At 40.7% G+C, this 21,448-nt stretch overlaps 1 protein-coding gene across 3 annotated transcripts in view; it reads left to right on the top strand.

Moving 5' to 3' along the window:
- Positions 1–13,720, top strand: part of LOC311268913 (roundabout homolog 2-like) — an 88,695-nt gene extending 74,975 nt beyond the window's left edge. For 2 of the 3 annotated variants that reach the window (XM_084372869.1, XM_084372870.1), the window contains 11 exons: positions 1,428–1,454; positions 1,620–1,659; positions 3,217–3,344; positions 3,688–3,744; positions 4,002–4,274; positions 5,059–5,221; positions 5,702–5,959; positions 8,215–8,420; positions 11,243–11,404; positions 11,539–11,793; positions 12,247–13,720. In XM_084372869.1, coding sequence (XP_084228995.1) covers positions 1,428–1,454; positions 1,620–1,659; positions 3,217–3,344; positions 3,688–3,744; positions 4,002–4,274; positions 5,059–5,221; positions 5,702–5,959; positions 8,215–8,420; positions 11,243–11,404; positions 11,539–11,793; positions 12,247–12,248 — 1,571 coding nt within the window. In that variant the 3' untranslated portion in view covers positions 12,249–13,720. The remainder of the gene's footprint in view (positions 1–1,427; positions 1,455–1,619; positions 1,660–3,216; positions 3,345–3,687; positions 3,745–4,001; positions 4,275–5,058; positions 5,222–5,701; positions 5,960–8,214; positions 8,421–11,242; positions 11,405–11,538; positions 11,794–12,246) is intronic. The other variant, XM_084372871.1, reaches the window with a different exon arrangement.
- The last annotated feature ends 7,728 nt before the right edge of the window (positions 13,721–21,448 follow it).

The raw sequence follows: 21,448 nt of genomic DNA on the forward strand, positions 1-21,448 counted from the left end.
TTCAGCGCAGATGGAAATAGGCCCTATTGACTTTAATTCACTGTGCACTGATGTGCATCAACTGTGCTGAGTTCCATCAGCACCGCACCTCGACATTCATGCGAGATAAGTAATTTAACATCCCCTTCCATTATCAGACCATGGCTGGTGTTGTTTGCACATTAACACGAGGCGCGTCTAGGTTTACGTCTGAAATATTCGTATCCCTCTGTGAGTCAAGCATATAGCCTTGTGCCATTATCATAATGTGTATTGGAGCTTTCATAGTAGTGACTTGGGGAGGAGAGTGCTGTGATTTCCTAATTCAATAGGGATTTACATGATTGAGTGCTGCTTCTCTGATCCCTTCTCTCAAAACAAATTGAAGAGTTTAATTCCAAAACACCGCATTTCCATGTTTAGAGAAAAAATATTGCAAATTCTCACAGGAATGGTTCAAATATAAAATATCATGTGATTTCCTTGAACTAACTTCAGTTAAATTACAGTTATATCAAACACTTAAAGGCAGCGTTACCTGTTCTTTGCTTTGTTTTCAAGTGTCGCATTTGTCAGATAAGAAATTCGTTTCAGAGTAAACCTCTCATTCCTCTCTCCAATTTGTAGAATTGAAGAAATAATTCAATAAATTGATGCAGACGCCCAGGGCAAAGGGGGTCAAATGTGTCACCTTCATTTGAACTTTATCCCTCAGGGCAATCAGCGTAATTCAGAAACTGCTGGCACGCAGTAGTTGGATTCATTACTACCCGCGAGTTTCATTAAAATGTGATCGGTGCTGACATACCGCCGGTGATAAATGTACAAACAAAGCAAAGATGAAAGGCCTCGCTTCTCATTTCCACACCTGATTTCATGAATGTTTTGTTTGTTTCATATGGCTGCATCTTTTTGATTTTAAAGGAGACATATTATGCTCATTATCAGGTTCGTAGCTTTATTTTGGGTTGCTACTAGAAAGCTTTAGTGCTCAAAAAACACATCAGTTTTCTCATACTGTCTGAAAAGCTCTGTTTTAGCTCCTGTCTCTTTAAAGACCCCCCTCCAAAATAGCCAGTCTGCTATGATTGGTCAGCTCACACACGCCTGACCCAGCACCGCTAGTAACACCAGGATAGCTGTGCTAAAACTTTTCTTACATGCCAAAGTAGCCGCTATGCATAAATTATACAAATGTGTGACGTAGTGTGATGTAAAATCGGGACTACTGATGAGGCGTTTCAGGAGCAGTGTTTTCTGTGGGAGAAAGGAGCTTCTGTAGGTGTGGACTTTGACCTTTTTAACTTTCAAGATCTTTTACTTGCAGAAGAACCTATAAAACACTGAAGGAAATGAAAAAATGAAAAAGCACAATAGGTCTCCTTTCATATGTTTTCATCATGACACTCGCTGCCTTCTAAACAATTTCCCTGTCTTTTGAATTGCAGTTCAGTCCTTCACCTTCACTCGTGCAGGTATGTCTATGCGTTTGTGCATTATAGTATACTGAAATATCTGCCTACCTGCCTGCCTCTTGACAGCAGTAATGGATCAGTCATTCAAATTGATGGTGGTACATTTTTAGACAGAATAATTGTAATGGAATGCTTTTCCTCTGTCCTCCCTCTTTTCTCTCCAAGTTACGTTCCAAAGAGACAGAGGCCTGATCAGAAACGGAAGGTGAGAATGTAAATTAACTTTTTAAAAAACAAGAAACCCTACCGTAGAGCCTGACATTTGACACATGACTGCCACGCAATGTAGTGTGGGGTCTGACACGAGCCCATTGTATAACCTGTAATGAAGAGTTCTTTCATGATGAATGCAATTTGCATACACGTTCCAATACTACCCCCCACCCCGTCGCCTGCTCATATCAGTGTATGATTTGCGCTGATGTACACTTGATGAAATCATTAATCACTCCTTTGAAGTGAGTGCTACCAATTAATGCAGGTGGGCCGCTGTTTTTGTTCACTGGCTCCCGCTCGGTTCATGTGAGGTTGTTGGCAGAGCGAGAGGTCGTGGGAGGAGGGGAGAGGTGATGAATGTTGCTGCTTAAAAAGGTTGGCGTACAGTATTCGGTGATGGCTCGTGTGTGGGGCCGCAACAACAAAGCCTTGGACCTTGAGACTCCACTCGGTGGCCATGAGAATTTCCAGCCTGCTCCAAAACGCCAAAGTGCAGCCGTGCTTTGTAGCCGCTGAATTTCAAAGTGTGCAGAAACGACAAGGGAAAATGGCAAATTTTGCTTTGCAAAAAGAGAAAAGGGATCGCCTTTTTATTCCTATTCATTCCCTCGTTCCTTTTTGTCACACCTAAACAAGCAGATAAGCCCAGGGCTAGAACAAATGATGCAAATAATGGACTAAAAATAAACAGTTTCTTGCCTAACTCCTCTGTGTGCGTGAGCGTTCGTCTTCCAACTCACATACGCGCCATTGTGTTGCTGTTGGCACGTGTTTCTAAGTAAATGTATGTAAACGCATGTGTGTGCGTATTTATTTTAAAATGGAAATTATTGACGTAATTGTTTGAACACCTTTGAGCCATCACCAAGTCAGCTGTGAACAATTCCCTTGACACATTCAGGCTCAGTTGAGAAATTCACTGTGTGGCTGCACATTAGGTAAACATATGCCAACAGGATGCACGAGGCACGTGAATGTTGTGCCATTTTTACAGCAGCTGATACGAAGTGGTTGTAAATTGCTTTTTTTTCCCTCCCTGAATTGCTGCCCACAACTTTCCTACCTTGAAGTCAAAGCCTGTATTCATGACCGTTGTATTTCACTAAGACAAAATGACACGGTAGCTTTTCCTAAACCACCTAATGGGCTTTTGCTGTCTCTGTTGCTATGGAGACAGTGCACCAGGGTAGCTGATCTGCCAGAGGCTGTCCATGATTCTCAATTTAAAATGTAAATTTCTGTTGTGCTAAGGCTCTAAAGTGGATTTAGTGTGTATTTAGGCCTGCCTTGTATCTCCGGGGAGAGTTAGGGGTGGTGGAGTTAAGGGGAGGCAGAAGTCTGATTTATAGACTTGCCATTTTATGTCTCTCTGTTGTTTATTGTCGCCTGTGCGCTGAGCTGCTCCACGGGCGAGAATATGCTGAATGAGTTTTCACATCAATTTGTTGTTGATGCAGCAGGGAGAAAATGAGCGATAGTGTTACGATGCAGGCTGGATGTTTAACCGTGTCAACGGCTCTCTGTCTCACCTCTCTTTGTCTCTCAGCCGTCCAGGGCTGCTGAAAGCTGGTGACCCAGGCCTCCCCTGGTTGGCTGACTCCTGGCCCTCCACGAGCCTCCCAGCTAACGGCGGCTTAGGGAGTCCGAAGGGCAGCAGCAACTTTGGCCGGGGAGGTAAGAAACATAAACAGGCTGGGGTGATGGAAAATAAAGCTTTAGCGTAGCCTGGTCAGACACTTTTGATGCTCATTCATTGGGAAGCACAGTGACAGGACGTAACACACACACACACACACAAACACACACACACAAATTAAAAGAGCCTTTGAGGGCTTTGCTTTACTAATGTAATTTGACAAGCCTGATATTTGGCTTAAGTTGTGGTATTTGCATATACTTTTTTTCCCTGTCGTTCTTTCTGATGCCCTGCCATTGTGTATTTTTTCAAGTTTGTATGAGACAAATAGTTCAAGTATGTGTATGTGTTGTGTATTTGTGTGTTTGCATGTTCCCTCAGCCCATTGGAACCCCGATGAGCTGCAGGCTTTATGTGTGCAAGACAGTAGAGCTGAAGGTTAGCGCTGTTTGAATATCCCTCTTGTGAACACTCCACCGGGCTCCCACAGCGTGTTGCATGCTAATTACGGTTGTAGATAATCACTTTCATTTATATCAAGTCCATTTGAGACCTGTATTTAACTAATACAGAGTGCCAGAGCAGCAGGGAGTGTTAATGACCTTAAAGATCGTTAACTTCGTGCCAGCGCATCTCTCCATGATCCCTTCTCCCTTGTCCCTCCCTCGTTCCGTCACTCTCCTCTCTCATCTCAGATGTTTTGCCGTCCGCTGCGGTGGAGAAGACGGGCACCATGCTGTCTGATGGTGCCATCTACAGCAGTATTGACTTCATGGGGAAGGCAGGCTACAGCAGCCCAGCGCGAGGCAGTCAGCCCACTCCCTACGCCACCACTCAGATACTCCAGTCCAACAGCTTCCACGAGCTGGCTGTGGACCGGCCAGATCCCCGCTGGAAGGCGTCTCTCCAAGCCCAGCAGGAGATAGCAAACCTGGGCTACTCGCTAACTGACAGACGCCCTGGCAGTGGTACGAGCCGTGATGAAAATAGAGCTCAGTTCTGTTTTTGTATTTTTGTGTGATGTTTGCACTCGTGTACGTATCGTGTGTGTCTGTGGGCTGCAGCAGTGCTTGAATGCCCAGTTAAAGCAACATTTTGCCAAATAAAATTTCAGGTAGAAGGAAAATTACTACAAAGGGGTTGGAAAATAAGAGCAAAATAAAAAAGGAGGTAATTTATTTACATATTCACTGAAAACGGACCCTTAGGATAATGTTCTTAATTACTCTTCTGTCTTCATCACAATTCTACCCTGAGAGCTTATCTAGCCCAGAAATGTCACACAATCATGACGCATTTCTTTGGGTGAACTTGATTAGCAGAGGCAGAAAAATCCCTCAGTGTTCAGTGTTATTTATGCAACGTATATACATTTAGTGAAGTCATGGAGGCATTTCTGTCCGTACAATAGGCTGTGTGCTAGAGCTAAATGTCAGAGATAAAGTAGAGCAAGTGCGGAAGCTGTACGAAAGCAACTTAAAGTGGTTTGCCGCAGGTTTTGATGCCTCTTTAAGAAATGTCAACATTTAGAAAAAGTCCTAATACGCTGTCAGCACACAAAAAGGAGAAATAATGAACACTGGGTGGGAGACGGTTCTAAAAACGTTCAGATAGCAGAGACAGATAGAAGATAGCTTTAAGGGCAGTGTGTGTAAATTCAGTGTAGAATAATGTTTGTGTGTAAAGCGTACAGGGATTTCTTAGTATCGTGTAGAGAAGACTTAACTTCCCTCGCTCTTTGCCTACCCCCAGGTGCAAAGGTTGGGAAGAAAAAGAAGGTGAAGGGTGGAACAAAGGCCTCTAAATCAAATGGGACATGTTGGGCTAACATGCCCCTGCCTCCACCACCCATGCACCCTCTCCCTGGTACCGAGGTTGACCTTGACCGTTACCCTCAGGAAAACCACGGAGGAGGGTAAGATACATTCATATCTCATCAATCTCGGCCCCGGAAGAGATGCACACAAACACAAAAGCACACGTCGAGAGAAGAAACACATGGAAACACAGAGGTCACAATATCCTGCACCTGTGGCCAGACTCTGTGTATTTGTGTGTTTTTCCATCGAAGAGCTTGGTCAAGAGCCTCAGTTCACATAACGCTTCAATAGACCTCCAGCTGCCTACTTTCCTAATATAGAAAAAACAGACTAATATTAAATTGCCAGTGGAAGAAAAACGGATTCTCAACATTCAATTTAGATTAGAGTAAGATCAGTCAAGGATCAGTTTGGTAGATTTTTCTTATCTTTATTATAAAGTGATTGTAAGAATTGTAAGTGATAAGAACATTTTTTGTATTTTTAGATCCTTACATATATCCTGTTGTCTTCAATCTAAATATGCAGTCAGGCAATGTGACGATTAATTCAGAATCATTTTGCCCAAATGCCAGATATGACAGCAACAGTTGGGCCCCGCCTATGTCTGTCCAGACCTACCGCCACCAGAATCTGGACAACGGGGTGGAGGAGGAGAGGGGTCCCACTCCTCCCCTGAGAGGTAGATCCTCCTCGCCGGCAGCAGCTCCCTTCGGACAGCCCTCATCTTCCTCCCTTAGCTCTGCCCACCACGAGGAAATGCAATCCATTTTACAAGCCCACTTGGATGAGCTGACCAGAGCTTACCAATATGAGGTGGCCAAGCAGGCATGGTAAGGATCTTTTAAAGCAATATTATGTAACTTTTTCCCTTAAAGGTGCATTATGTAAGAATCTTAGTTAAAAGATTAACAACATTTTTTAAGTTATGAAGAAATAATAGTTTTGACGTTATGTCAAAGATATCTATGTATTGTGTTACAGAGATTTCTATTGAAGTTAGCATGCTAAGCAGCTAGCCCCGGCCTGGCCTTTCTCATAAAACCGCTTCGAGCTTCCAGTCCAGACTGCTTACTGCCAGGCGAACAAAGCTAACTAGCTAACGGCAGCTAAAGTTGAGTAGGAATTCAAGAGGTGGCTTGAACAAGCGGTTGATTCCCAATTTGTGAATCAACCGTGTGTTCATGCACTATGCGACATGGGTTCAATCTCAGATGAGAAGTGCCTTACACTTGATGGCACTTTGTAGCACACCACCAACTATATCAGTGAAAAAAGTGATATTTTATGGAGAAAACATCTTCCAGCAGATCTGCCTCAACAATCACTGATTTACGAAGTTTCCTGATGGACAGTAAGCTCTACTTGTTGTTAAAGTAACCACTAACTGCTGTTTACCGTACCTGCTGTTAGCTAGTTAGCTCAGTTAGCCGTGCAACTAGCAGACTCTGGTCAGACTAGACTGGGAGCATGAAGCATCAGGGGATTGTTGGTGTTTGCACCACTAGCTTTGTGCTATTACTAGCTGGCTTGCTGCGTCTTGTGTTTTTGCTCTTGCTCTATGTTTGCTAGCTATTTGTAGACTCACTTTTTGATCAGAGATAATGTCATGCAAACGCACATGTATAGCTGTCCATATTTACACTAGTGTACAGTGTTGGGCGAGTTACTTCCAAAATTTTAGGTATTACATATAACTAGTTACTTTCATTTGAAAGTATTAAGTTACCTGACAGTATTTCTGTCTGTGGAGATCAATGCGTTACTGATACATAACAGCTATGCATTATGAAATGGAAGAGGGCAATTTTGTTTCATAGCGGGTAATCAAAGCACAGAAGCTCAAGCTTATTGCTTTTCATTACAAATCCAGTAGTCGGTCATATTGTATAGCCTAATTAAGGCTCTCTCTCTCTCTCTCTCTCTCTCTCTCTCTCTCTCTCTCTCTCTCTCTCTCTCTCTCTCTCTGTTCATGCGTTCACATGCCGTGGATTAAAATCGTCTGCTTATATTTCAATATTGTGATGATGATATATAACAAGTATATAGCCCAGACCTTTTAAATAAACAAACAGCCATGTGCAGGCAGACAAAGGATCAAGCTGATTAATAATGAATCTGGGCGGATAATGATTGTAGGCCTATGTTGTTGTCCTCAAAGTAATGGCAGTATACCTATATTCATATTTTGTGGTGTGGATAAAACATCAATAAATGGTGGTAGTGCATTGGTAATAGGGTGGTAATGCATTGCTGGATGTAGTAGGCTAACTGTACCCCCAACACTGAATTGCAATCTGACCCTGTGGAGGTGTCACATTGCAAAAATGAGCAATTCTTGCCTGATGTTGCTTTAAAGCTCCAGTTAACTAGTTTTTAAGACCTTCCTTCTATAATTTGATGTCTTTTCTGGTCATACTGTGTGTATGCATCACAATTTTGTTCAAATACATTTGCGTGGCAGAGTAGGAGAGATACCTGTAATTTTATTCATTTCATTCTGTTGATAGTTTGGGTTTTGCATATCAATGACCGATGTTTGAGCATCTTATAATGCTGGTATTTACATGTGTCACCCCCCAACCTGCAGTCTATGTTTCTTGCAAGCGATAAAAACAGCTCTCCATTGATTACACCTTTGATGGAGCATTGGAAAACTTGACAAGTCAGTGGCGACACGTGTTGGAGGGTAATGACTGGGTTTAGTTTAACATGCTGTTCTGACATCAGTAAATAGAGTTGGTAATTATGCATGCATCTCCTCTATGGCGGGATGTGAGCCATCATGGAGGACAGCTGTGGGGGAGATAACAGGCATGTTGGTGACAGCCCTGCCCATCCAGATATCCTTTATCCAGTCCAATTACAACTCCATTGTGTTAGCACAACACACAGCAGCGCTGAGAAAGTAATCAGTGAAATCACTGCAGGCATTCACAGTCTCTGCTTTGCTACCTTTCTGAATATACACTGATTCTGCATTCTAAAACTTGTTTTGCAGTATTTTCCCTGCTCATTATCTGACCTCCGTTGCTTTTTCGTACGTATTTTGTTCATTAATATACCGTATTTCCCTACAATTAATTAGGCACATGAAGAGCAGTCCAAACGTGTCCAACACCCCCATCCCTCCGATGGACTTCATGTCTGGTACACTGGGCTCTGACTTGGGAGCCACTCTCCTTTCTGAAGAAGACGAGGAGGAGGAGGAGGAAAGATACGCTGTGGTGTCAAAGAATTTGTGTGGCTTTGAATACACACCTGGTCACAGCGTGGATAACCTTGATGGCTCAGGTATGTTTTGCATGTGGTAATTTGACTGAAATCATTGCTTTTATGCGAATAGACTAACAGGTCATGGACAGTAGAAAAGGCATCACCACATCGTTTCCGCTGCACAAGATAGCTTGAAATTTGGACAATGCAGCTGCAGATAAATGTAGATAGATAAAAAGCATAACAGATATGGGTATAACTACGATTACACGGTGCTGCAGGTGCATTATAATGTTTTATAAGTATGTTCATAATGTAATATAATGCATTATAGACATGGGCTTCATAGAAAATGTTACTGTTTAAATATATTGGTAAAGGTTTACATTAAGGTCCTTTTAATAAGCGCTAGTTATAGTTATAATAGGTTATAAGGTCCTTATAAATCCTTATGAGATGCTTAAGTGCTAATAATAGCACAATTAACACATTTATAAGTTATTATATCATTATTGCACTTTATAAACTGCTTAAGAACATCAATCAAAGCCCTATTTGTTATATTTATACTTATTTATAATAGAATTATAAAAATAGTTATTGAGTTCAACTCACTTAACTACATTTCCTAAGCGTTTATGTTTTTTATTAACATTACTAAATACTCTTACTGTTACTGTGATACTGTTTTACATTTATTAGCAGTTAACCAGACATTTGCAGTCACTGGAGCTCAAGCGATAACAATGCCTTATTAAGCTTAATAAATCTTTTATTATGCACTTAAGAATTTTATTGAGTTAGTTAAACTCAGTTGCGTTTGTAATGCTATAACAAACAATTATAAGAAATTCAGCATCTATACACTGTTGACAAGTATCTTACAAGTGCTTATAATGTCTTGTAGTCTAACAATAAACATGAACGTTTATTATGCTATTATTATTAACACTTATATAGTCTTATTAATGTTTATTACAAGCATGTCACATGGATTTATAAGACCCGCATTACTTATTAACATACACTAATGCATACGCTAATACATTTCAACAATAGAATATGATCATAAATGTATAAAAAATGTTACACATAATTTGCTCCATTGTTATTAAAAAGGACAAAGCTTTTTATCTAAGGATGTATTTACAATATTCTTCACTGCACCACAGAATATGCAGATTTGGACATATTTATTGATCCCTGTGCACCAAAATGGATTCTTTTATCGTCCGATTATCACTAACAAATGGAGCATGCGTTCAAAACATATCCCTAAAGATACCGATGTAAGAATATAAATAAATAAATGTATGTTTTATCAGAATTTGTCATGCATTTGTGTAAAATAGCTGTGGACAGAACATTAAAAAAGTGCCGACACAATCCTTTTTTTGCCTCCCCCATGTAGCTGAAGAGGCTGCAGCCACTCAGCTTGGTACCCCTAGGAATTTTGTTCATATTGGATGATTTTGCAGTTGGCAATTTAACTCTCTTGACAATGTTTGGTGTCAGTGCAGGAAGAAGTGTGTGTGTTTGTATATATAGAGTTATAAAAGGGAACGTGTGGCGGTCAGGGTAGTGAATGCAGCGATTGTGTGTTTCTGACCAACAATGTTGGCTTCTGGTTTTTTTACCATAACTACAAGCTTTCCCTTGTGAATGTGTTTAGTCCCCATGCACAGATATTCTAGGAGTAAATAGTGTAAAAAAAAAAGTTTGTCATTGAATGTTAAAAAAATGCAATCTTTTACCACAAACCAGGGTTTTGCACAATTGACCAATATTTACGTTCTGGCTGCCAATAGGGTTTGGGCCACTGAGGCACAAAACACAGTCTGTTGGCTGGCTGAACTATCACCTACAGACACACTGCACAGAACAAAGAACAAGGCATACAATAGCCTATTTAATCACACACACAAGCCTGCACATGCTAGTAATCTAGTGGTTGTCTTTTAGGGTATTACATAGCAGATCAGGGACATGTTTATGTAGTCAGCAGGGACGGTGATTGACACTCAAAGGTGTTGTAGAAACCCTAATTAGTGAGAAGTAAAACTCCTTGATCAGCCCCAGAATATTCCGATATCCTCGTCTAAATCATGGGCACCCTTTTTTCACTTCTCTTTGTCAAAGAGATATCCAGACAGTGTGTTGAAAGTTATTTGAAGACGTTCTTGCCTAGACATCAAAACCATAACATAGAATATTTTACAAACTTTAGTAGCGCTGTAGCGAGAAGTCACACGTCTTACATTTAAGATTTGATGCATTTATAAATAGGGTTTCTGTCTGAAAGCATTTCTTTAGAGAGACACTTGAAGGCTTCTCCCACAGGGACAGAAGTGTACCATTTTTAGACTCCATTGTTTGATAGGTTAAGAGATTGACTTGTGCATTGAGAATATGTGTTTTTCAGTACTTCTGATAACCAGGCCAAAACACAGGCCAGTGTGACTAAAAATATTTACAAACAATTAGCAATGCAAACATTTTATCGTCTCATGTTTAGCTGTCACATATTGTGAGTCGTATCAGAAGTGCGTTCAAGGGGAAACTTTGAGAAAATATCTTCAACAGACCCAGTGTGGTGGCAGTATTTCCACAGGGGGTTCCATATTGCAGTTGTGGTTTATGCTTTGAATGGCACGTCTCTTAATACACATTTCCATGAGGTCTGTTTGACATAAAACATTCAAACGCTGCTGTAAGTTTTGAAGAAAAGTGGTTTTAAGGCCTTTAGAAACACTGTTCTCGAAGACTTTAAATTAAGTAGTAAGTACGAAGTAGTTCAATTTTATTGACACAAATATCCACACTTCACTGTCGCAATCCACTTTATGTGAGCCTGACAAAATGTTTATCTTCATGAACTCTCTCTTTGTTGTTCATTGTAGGTAAAAGCTCGCAGCACTGTCGCTCAGACAGCTCTGGGACACCAGACCACGGTGCACAGGGTACACATAGCCTTGGCCACAAGATGGCACCACTGACTGGCCTCAAACCGCAGACAGACAAGGTCGGGACTCTGCCCAGACGAAGAGACACCAACACAGACGGTAAGTCTTTTACACCCTCAGACATTATTTATCAGAGACTCCTCGATTACTGTAAACTCAACGAGGAGTGCCTCTATCACGGTGCCTCATTTGCATCCTTTGCCAAACACCCTCATCTACCGTCCACTCCACAGCCCACACACCGGTCATGAAGTCCCTGCACAGTGTGGGTTCCCGCATGCACAGCTCGTGGGCAGCTGCAGCCTCAGACCCCTCTGAGGAGTGCATGGTGACTGTGTCGACGCTGGAGCGGCAGCATATGGCTTCCTGGAGCGGCACGACAACATCCAACCGGGCCACCCTGACCAGGGGATCCCACAAGAGACCTGGCACAGATCCCTCCCACAACGGGCATCCTTCCACAAACAGCACAGAGAAAAGGGAACACTGTAAGTGTCAATCCTCATGAGGACGTATCGGTAACAGTACACAGGATGGATGCAATCCAATGCGATCTGTCTGCAGAGAGATATAATATGCAGGTTTAACTGAAACTGTCTATTTATCCTTTATATCCATTTGTAGTCTGATTTTTGATTTGACAAAAAATAACAAAAGGGAGTTTAATACAGTTTAATTTTCCCCAAACTAGCATACTTTACAGAGGAAAAACTCCTAAAATGTTTCACAATTTCAACTGTCACTCTGACATAATTGTAGATTTAGAAGAATTATCCTCCACTATTTTAATAAGAATGAAAGTTGGAATCCCTCCAATTTTAAGCTTGCACCCAAACTGAGATACACTCTGTGACTGTGAAATTGAGATGGCGATATTGAGAATGAAGTGTTCAATATCAGCAAGATTTTACATTGTTGTTGTTGCTGTGTCTCTCTTCCAGAGTCTTTGTGAAGCATCATTCCCTGCAGTTGCTGCCTGTCCCAGGACACCTTGTTTGTAAGCGCTATGAGATTTTCTCTCTGCGAGTGACACAGAATGATGTCTGGAAGACGGAGAGGAGACAGAATGGAGACAAAGAAGCAGAGTGCGAGATAAAAATGCAGAGCTGTAAATGTCATGTACAGACACAGACACCAGTCTCACACACAGTGTTATTTTCATCCCCCCTCTTCAAAAGAGTAAACAGTATGTTATATGTCCGCTTCTATTTTCTGTCACACGCTGTACAAAGATTCACACTGTGGAGAAGAAGACGAAGAAGAAGAAGAAGAAGAAGAAGAACATCACAACAAAATGACTAATTAAAAAGAAAAAGGACTTGCATAATTTGTAAATATATTTTTTAATGTTTTTCTCTTTCTTTTGCTTTGCTATGCAAGCCAAACCCAATGTCGTCTCTTTTGTGATTTATTACTGTGAATCATTTTTCATTAATGCTCAAACTGTTAGCTTATTTTGATGAAGCTACTGTATTGTTGTACTTTGCACAGAGCGTTTTGGTAAAAATAAGCACAAACCCATTGTCAGCTGAGCTGAGGAGGAGAATCAATAATGGCAAAGAGGGACGTCTATGTTAAACAGAACCTAAACAGAAGATATATACTTGGCTGTGCTGTAATTGTTTTGACAAATACTCATATATTGAGAGTTACACGGAGAAAAACACAGTTAATTACTTGAGAATGATATGCCAATATAACAAACTGTGTTTCATTCTACTGGGGATCCTATTATGCATTATACTAGCGATGGTTCTCAGTGATCGTTACCAGAACACTTTTATGGTAACAAGGCAACACATCAGTTGTGATATCCAAAGCAAAGACAAAGGAAAATAGGCATGTGTCACTTCTCTGCCATTCCCAAAAAGAGTATGTTAATAAAAAATGTCTATATATTGTTTTTGGTAATTTTTTTCCAATTACATACAGTGACATAATGACAGTGCAATATTGAAAGGGCAATATGACAGTAAAGGGAAATGTCAGTGGAAGCCACAGGCCAAAATGTCCTGATGTCACCTCACGACAAATGAGATGCAGAGTTTAACTATATATGATGTTAAACATCAAATAAATTATACTAGATTTGTTCTTATGTATTACACTGTTGAGTGGTTAGAGATTGGCACTATCACCTTACGAAGATGTATAACCTAGAACGACTGCCAAATTTAAAGATCATTTAAAAACATTTTCCAGCTTTCCAATTAGCATTTTCTGCCAATGAGATTCATGATGCCATGTCTTTACACTTGTTTGGATGGTTTTGTTCTGATCATTGTTCCGGTAACGGCTCTCTCCCTTTGAAGAATCTTTACCTGCCAGATTGGTTTGCCCTCAGGAATACACAGCCACATACAGTAGGGCCGTTTTTCAATCCTTTGATGCAAAATAAAATGTGTATGTGAAAACCATTTCTCCTCACCGTGCCTATGAGTCTGTCTGACACATTCTTCACATTTACACACCAAAGTCCATTTTGGTATTTGGAAATCCCTCTTGTACACTCACCTCATACTCATACACTCATTATATTTTCAACAGTGTTTCTAAATTAAGCATTCTTTCTATAAATGTCAATCTTTTCTTTTTTAAATGATATATGCAATTGGTTTTAGCAACAAAGACACATAGCTAAAGGAATAAAATATTCTTTTTCAGTAGGTAAAATATCCATGTTGTCACCTGTGCCTAGACAGTTATCTTCGTCTTATTCAAACACTTCAGAGATTCAGTAAATCAGTGTTAAAAGTATTAGAAAGCAGCCAGATGCATGTGATTTTAAAACACAATGATGATGTATTATTTTTTCCTGGGTTGTTCTGACTTTATTGATCCAGTGTGATTCTATTTCTTAAAGACAGCTTCTGGCAGAAGTAAGACAGAAGATCAACACAGTGTAACTCCCAGAACATTTTATTTAAGAGAACAATGTTTCCATCAAGCAGAGATCTTCATCAGGCATTGTCAAACAACCATTAGAAAATGGAGTCAAGTAATATAAAGTATTGACATAAACACATTCATCACTCAGGTGGTTGCGATCTACAGTGAGACTGGACTAATTAGAGAAGGGCTGGATAACACAAAGCATGCGTCTATTTAAAGGCTAAAAATAGATGAGAAAAGATATTATAACCTACACAAGAACATAATACATCTAATCAAAAACTGTCAGATGTAAGGCAAAATTTATGAATCATTCAGAGGAATCTATGACCATAGAAACTCAAAGAGTTTAGGCTGGGTTAAAGTGAATGTGACGGATCAGAGGTGAAATTGTCAGGGCGAAAATCCTCCAACCAGGAGGTGTTTAGGAGCGCGTTTCGGGCCATTTGGAGTCGGTTGCTGCCTATCTGTAGTGACATTTTTTTTCATCTGGGGTTAGGGTTTCTGGCAGGTGAGAGGCAGGCTTGCAAAGTGCATGGGATGGATCAGAGGGGAAATTTGACTAAGTGTCAGGGGCGAAATTTTTCAAATGTTCCTCCAGCAGGTGTAGAGGAGCGCGTTTCGGGTCATTTGGAGTAGGTTGGTAGGCCTATCCTAGAGGCAGGCTTGCAAAGTGAATGGGATGGATCAGAGGGGAGTGTCAGGGCCAAAATTGTGCTTCCAGAAAGTGTTTAGGAGCACGTTTCAGGCCACTTGGAGTCGATTGTTACCTCTTTGTATTGACTCTAAGCCTGCCTTTAACCTAACCCTAACCATTTCAAAAAAGATCAATGTGTTTGTTCAATATCTTTCTTAATGTTTTTGTCTATTTTTTGGGCTTTCCATACAGGCAGGCATGCTTTGTCCTCTATATAGGAGTATCACAGTCACATGTAGCTCTGCTAGTCTGAGCGCAGACTGACTCTCAATCGTGTTGATCACGACCACCTGAGTGATCAATGTGTTTGTGCCCATATTTGCTTGTTCCACTTTCTGAGGGTTATTTTACAATGCCTGAAGAAGATCTCTTCAGATAAAAACGCTGCTCTGTTAAAGCTGCTGAAAGCTGTCGGTACACAGTGTTGATCTTCTGTCTCTTTTGCCGTCAGTCTGTTCTTTTATCCAGCACCTATAAATGTTTTTTCTTGATGTGCATCCCAGACACGCTGTTTGTCAGGGACAGTTCATGAAATCTTAAAAATTCTAAGAAAAAGGTTGTCCAATGTCCCTATGAAGTTTCACATTCAACTTAATTCCATCCAGATGAACCAGGAGTGAAAGTCATTATGATATCTTTGGCCAGACGACAGCTCCCCTATAGCTCAGATCTGGACAACACTGGTGCAAAAGGTGTTATGCACAGTGTGGGACACCCTGTCAATATTTGTATCCTGAGACGGATAGACAGGGATTAGGACTGGTCTGCTGATACTGTGCAGACAGGGGGCATCATGTGCAATCTACCATTTAAGCTTTAAATCCAACTGGTTCGGTCTCGAGAAGTGTTACGGGGACAGATGAATTGGTATTGTGTAGTCAATTCTATACTCGCTTTGACACAATTTGGCTGCCTTGACCAGACCGCCCTCCCCCGACACAATCCCACCACCAAATCGTGAGTCAGCTGCTCCTAATTTGCCAGGCTTGTAGTACACGCAAATTTAATGGAAGAGCGGAAATACACAGCCAGCCGAGCCCACAGAGGCCAATTACGAGGCTCCACCTGCATTCACAGAGTTCCAGTACCGTCATTGGAATGGTGCACTCACTTTATGGGCTGTTGTGGTTTTTGATTGGATGAAAAAGCAGTTTCCTGTAACCGTTATTTACTGCTGGGATTATTATTTTTTTCCCCAGCACTCAAGGGAGCAATTTGGCCTCAAACTGCTTCACTTTCTTTGAACATTGCTACAAAAGACGGTAAACTATTTGTAGTGGCAACCTTTTATCTACAGAAAGCATGAGTAGAAAAGATTACAGGAAGCATTTGGGACCATAATTCAATCATTTTATTTTGGATTCATATTTAAAAGAAATAATCTTATTTTTCCACTTCCTCATGTTATAACATCTCATTAATGAAACATACAGAAACAGTACAACAGTAATATGTACATTACAGACGCACACACACACACACACTTAATTTGCACTGCTGGTTTGGAATAGGATACAAATAAAACATTTCCCTCCATTGTTTAAAATCTCTTATATAACCGATGCATCCCAAGCAAACACAGTTTAGCATTTAAAGCAACATTATGTAAAAATTGTCACCTTCTGCAATTTGCCGCCCCCTGCAGTTTGAGTGAAACATCACCGTTGTAAATACAAATCCCAGGTCTGTGACAATTTGTCAGACGTAATGTGGTAGGTGTAGGTGCTAACTACAAACAAAAAATTGTAACAATGTTATGTGTTGAAAACTTGTATCTTGAAGTAAACATGAATGCAACGCTGAGACAGAGACACCATTCGCCCTTTTACAAGACACTGTACCATCAAAACGATTTTGAAGCTGTTAGTTTATGGAAGAACAGTTACGTAATGTCAATTTAAAGGGACTAGGTAAATTAAGTAAGCACTTTATTTGTCTAGTGTTGATTCAGTACTATTATGCAAACAATACAATACAACATATTTTGATGACTTGTAGTCTTTTAACTGCATCTATTTGAAGTAGTGGTTTGATATCTCCAATATAATTGATCAAAAGAAGTCCATCTACATAAAGATCCATTATTTTTCAAACACCTCTTGTATTCCATGACTGAAATCCTCCGTCCTTCTGACCAGGTGTAAACTGATAATAATGTGATAAAGTGAGTGTGAACAATCTATTCCTTTTCCACCTCGTTTAAAAGTTAAAGCTGAAGATGAAAGGTGTTGGAACCCACTGAATGAGTGGGTGTTAAGAGTCGTGTTTTTTCTGTTATCTTTTCATCTTTAATGTAAAATTCATGTTGTTTCTTTCAACTTGAAGACCTGGGGTGAGGAGCAGGAGAGCTGAACATTCTGCCTTTAGTAAAGCCAAAAGAAAGTTTTTTGTGAATTTTTCAGGTTAAATGTTTTATTATTATTTCCTTCTCATAGCAGAGGATAGTTACAATACGGGTTGATCTCTATTCAGCAGAGTCTATGACAAACTTACCTTGTGAGGCTGTTGAAATTTGCAAAATCACGTGATCCTGTGACAAACCCTCTGCCGTTTCAGGTTAATGACAAACACACTGACAAAATCACATACTTCATCTCAACAAATTGTGAGTACCCACATCAAACCCAATGTTTTGGTTTTCGTCACTCTGCAGATGCATTTGCCACCGCAAAACTAGCCAGATGAGGATATTAAAATTGAAAGTAATTCTAACAAAATCCATCAGTGTTTCCTGTGAGAGGGGCTTTTTGATGGATGCAAAAAAGGAAAAATCTCTGAGTGAACCACCCTCTCATCTGGTTGAACTTGAAATTAGATGAAAGTAAATAAACACAGGCTGCAGCTTGCATTAGCAGAATCAGCCTCACACAATTCTGACAGTAGTCATATTTATTCAAGATATAACAACATGCAAAAATTATTAGCATATTTGTATGAGCTGTCCGACTGAGGAGCCAATTTTAGACATAAGAAATGTCAGAATCATACATTTTCACCGTAGACAGTGTGATGACAGAGCTTGTAAAGCTCCACTGTATATTTTGAAACACGACCCACATTATGAATTGCAAATTAGATTGTTATATTTAACAGTGTGAGGCTCAGGCACCTGACTACGTTCCTTATACTTTATTTTGTTGAGCATTTGAATACTGCACACGAGCCACATATTAGATTCAGTATAAGCTTTATGAACTGCTGTAGTATCTCACTCTGCACTTATTCATTATGTCTGCTTTAAGGGGAGAAGAAAAGCAACCAGTCACCCTTTTCTTTTAGATCTCAATACTGCATGAGCTGCACCATTTCATGAAACTTTCCCAACATGTGGTGGACAACCTTTTCACTATGATTATGTGTAACATTGCCTTGAACGGCTGATTTGTGACTCATGACATTTGGCTAATTGCAACATTGGTACAGTGTGGCGGTTCACATGCACCCCACCTGAGACTGCTGGTCCCGCTCTGTGGCTCAGCTACCCTGAGGGTAAGCTAAAGGCCAGTGGTCTCCTGGCCTTTAGCTCCCTCAGTGACCAATTAATTTTCATCTTGTTCACCCCACTGCTTCATCTACTTCTTTCATGTTACCACTGCATGTTGTGCCACTGACAAAGAGGCAAAGTCTGTCCTGGAGGTCTCTGATAGAGGGCATTAAGGTAAATACAGAAAAGGACATTTGCATGCTGATACTGCAAATGTGTCTACACCTGCTCTCACATAGCCTTCAGGTCTCAGCCCAGACTGGCTCTTCTGTTAAATCCTGAAACCAAGAACCAGCTCTAGTGTCTAGCTGGTCCCCGGGAGAGTGGAGTAGTACGCTTGTAGTTTAGCCTCTAGATGGACGGATTGTCTCTGCACTGTTGCCCAAAGGGTTTTCTTCAAAAGTCCTGACTTAAAATTGGTCTGCTGATGTTGTCATAGGGATCTCATTGAGCCAGGGCACGATCTCTTAAGCCGATCAGATAACAATACCATGTAAAATAACAGCAAGTGTGTTATTGCTCATATTAATTTGAAATCAAATTATTCTGAAACAACATCGTGCTCCTCCGTTCATAAATTTAGCTTTTTATTGTTGCTACACTTGGGTGTTTAATCTTGACTGTGCAGAGTTTGGCACTAGACAGCTTTTTTCACATTCATCTACTGAAGGGGGAAAGTTTTTGTACTCTCACCTTAAAGGTGCAATGTGTGTGATATTGCCAGAATTTTAGTAAAAAGAAAAAATTGAAAAAATGAACTAACATTATCAACAGAATGTAAAGAAACAGTTTTGATGTTGTGTCAAGACATCTTTGAAGTCTGAAGCAAAGTAAACTCAAAATGTAAAGGTTAATTGTTAAGCCTATTTTCCTTACAAAACAACATTTTTTATGCTTTCTGAATTCTGTTAAGACAAGCTTAATTTTCTTGTTCATGCATAATAAAACATACAGAAAAGACATAAAAGTCACTAAAACAGTCTTGGTTTGGTTTTCCCCCATCATCTCTGGTTTGGCTGAAATAAATTCTTCTTCTTTTTCTTAATTTACAGGATAAGATGTGACAAAGTTCTGGCTCTATAAGCGCCAATTTTGCCCACAGCTTATTTCCGACTCTCTCGCTCCTCTGCTGATGCACGCTCTTCTCACCCCTGAAGTCAAAGTCCTGGTGAGAGCCGCTGTAAATCGCCTCCGTACTGTGTCTTCAAACGGTCTCGGAGGCTGTGTCCTGTCCCAGTCTGGTGTTCAGCTATGTTAACTGGGAGGTTGCTAAAGACAGGTTCCAGTCAGCTAATAGGGCAGCTAGTGGCCCTCACGGCTAACTAACTCAACTTGCAAACGATAGCTAGCAACAGTCAAAGACAGCTACATTTAAGAATATAATGAGCTGTAGTTATCGGCTATTCTGGTGATTATGCTGCCCCCTATGTTTTTGTAACTACCTTTGAATTCTGACCATATCTCACACGTTACACCTTCAAGACTCCTACACTGCATGTACGTTGCCCCCCTCTGTCCTGATGCCGGATAAACTTACGTCATCGTCCTTTTGGCCTGGAGTGCTGCTTTTGACAACTTAGCATTTACTTCTAATTTAAGTCAGCTCTTGGCATCGTGGGACACATCCTCCTCCTGGTCCGCAGTCAAATTTGTAGTGACAGACGATGATATATCTCCATAAACAAATTTGAATTTATCACTGCTGGATCGAGCTCCACCTCGCCACCAGATTCATTATGTCTGACACCTCCTAATTCCTCCCCAACTGCCTGCTTTAAGAGAAAGTAATCTTCCTCAAACACGACTGCGATAAATTTGAAATCATAAACTTGCTCCTGCCCCCACTCCGCTCATAACACACACCGCATCCTGTATAGTCCTCAACCTTGGCACCCTCCTTGCCTCCGAGGACGTCAGTGACAAGGGGAAACATCGCCTCTCAGAGCTGAGGAAAGCTGCCTATCTCTGACACAACCTGTATATTTCACAGCTGTGAAGCTAATCAATGTCTTCATCACCCCAAGACTTCTTTCCCGCAACACTGCCTCCTGCACATCCTCAGTAAACCTCCGTATGTTGAAAATCCTGTCACGAGTGAAATGATTTCACCAACCATTTCAAGAGGCCAAAGTGTGCCAGTTGTTCAAAACCTCCAAAGACTTCCTCAACATGCAGAATAATATTTTGATTACGTCAGGACTCAACATTTGGTGCGTGATAATGGAGAAAATTGAACACCTACGTAACATATGGTGCAGTTCAGCTGGTAGGTCAGAGGAGACATTTTCATTCACGGTACAGCACTCAACCATAGTGTCTCTATAGATCTGTCCTCTTTATAAAGAGTTGTTCAGGGTTGACAGCCATCAGTTTCACTTTTTCTGTCAGCCTCTTGAGCAATTCCGCCACATTTGCCCTAGCTGTCACGGCCGGCTTTTTGTCAACAGATTGCAGAGAATCTGCTGGATAAACACAGCAAAATTGAAAATGAAACTTGGCAGGCACACACAAGCATGCGAAGACACACACACACACACATACACACACACACACACACACACACACACACACACACACACACACACACAGTATCTTAGAGACCAGGGCACATACTTGTGAATAACCGACAGTTGTCCTTGAGAAAGGAAAAGAGAGCAAAAGAAATAGATGGGGATGAAGGCAGTCATTCATGGTGCTGAGAAGTAGCTTTCCAAAGGAAGAAAACAACTCAATCTCACTCCAGTTCACTTTGGTTGCAATCAAGTTATTGGAATAATTCATGAAGAGGCTGATTGCGTGACTAAGTAAACATGATGTGAAAAACATTACATTTTGAATATTCAGCTTTCCATTAAGTTATACCCATACAAATTCCAGTGCTTCGACAGTTTTTATGTAATTATCACCTCTGAGTCATTAATGAGACTGAAGCTCTTATAAATAGTAAGCTACTTTTTTAAATCCAGCAATCATGGGTCACTGACGTTGATTCAAGTGGACATTACCTTCCACAGCATGAGTTCAAAATCCCCCAGCATTCAGTCACGGCAATCACACCACTCAAGCTTGA

Source organism: Pagrus pagrus (assembly GCF_965226575.1).
Source record: "Pagrus pagrus genome assembly, chromosome: 14".
NCBI classification, from domain to species: Eukaryota; Metazoa; Chordata; class Actinopteri; order Spariformes; family Sparidae; genus Pagrus; species Pagrus pagrus.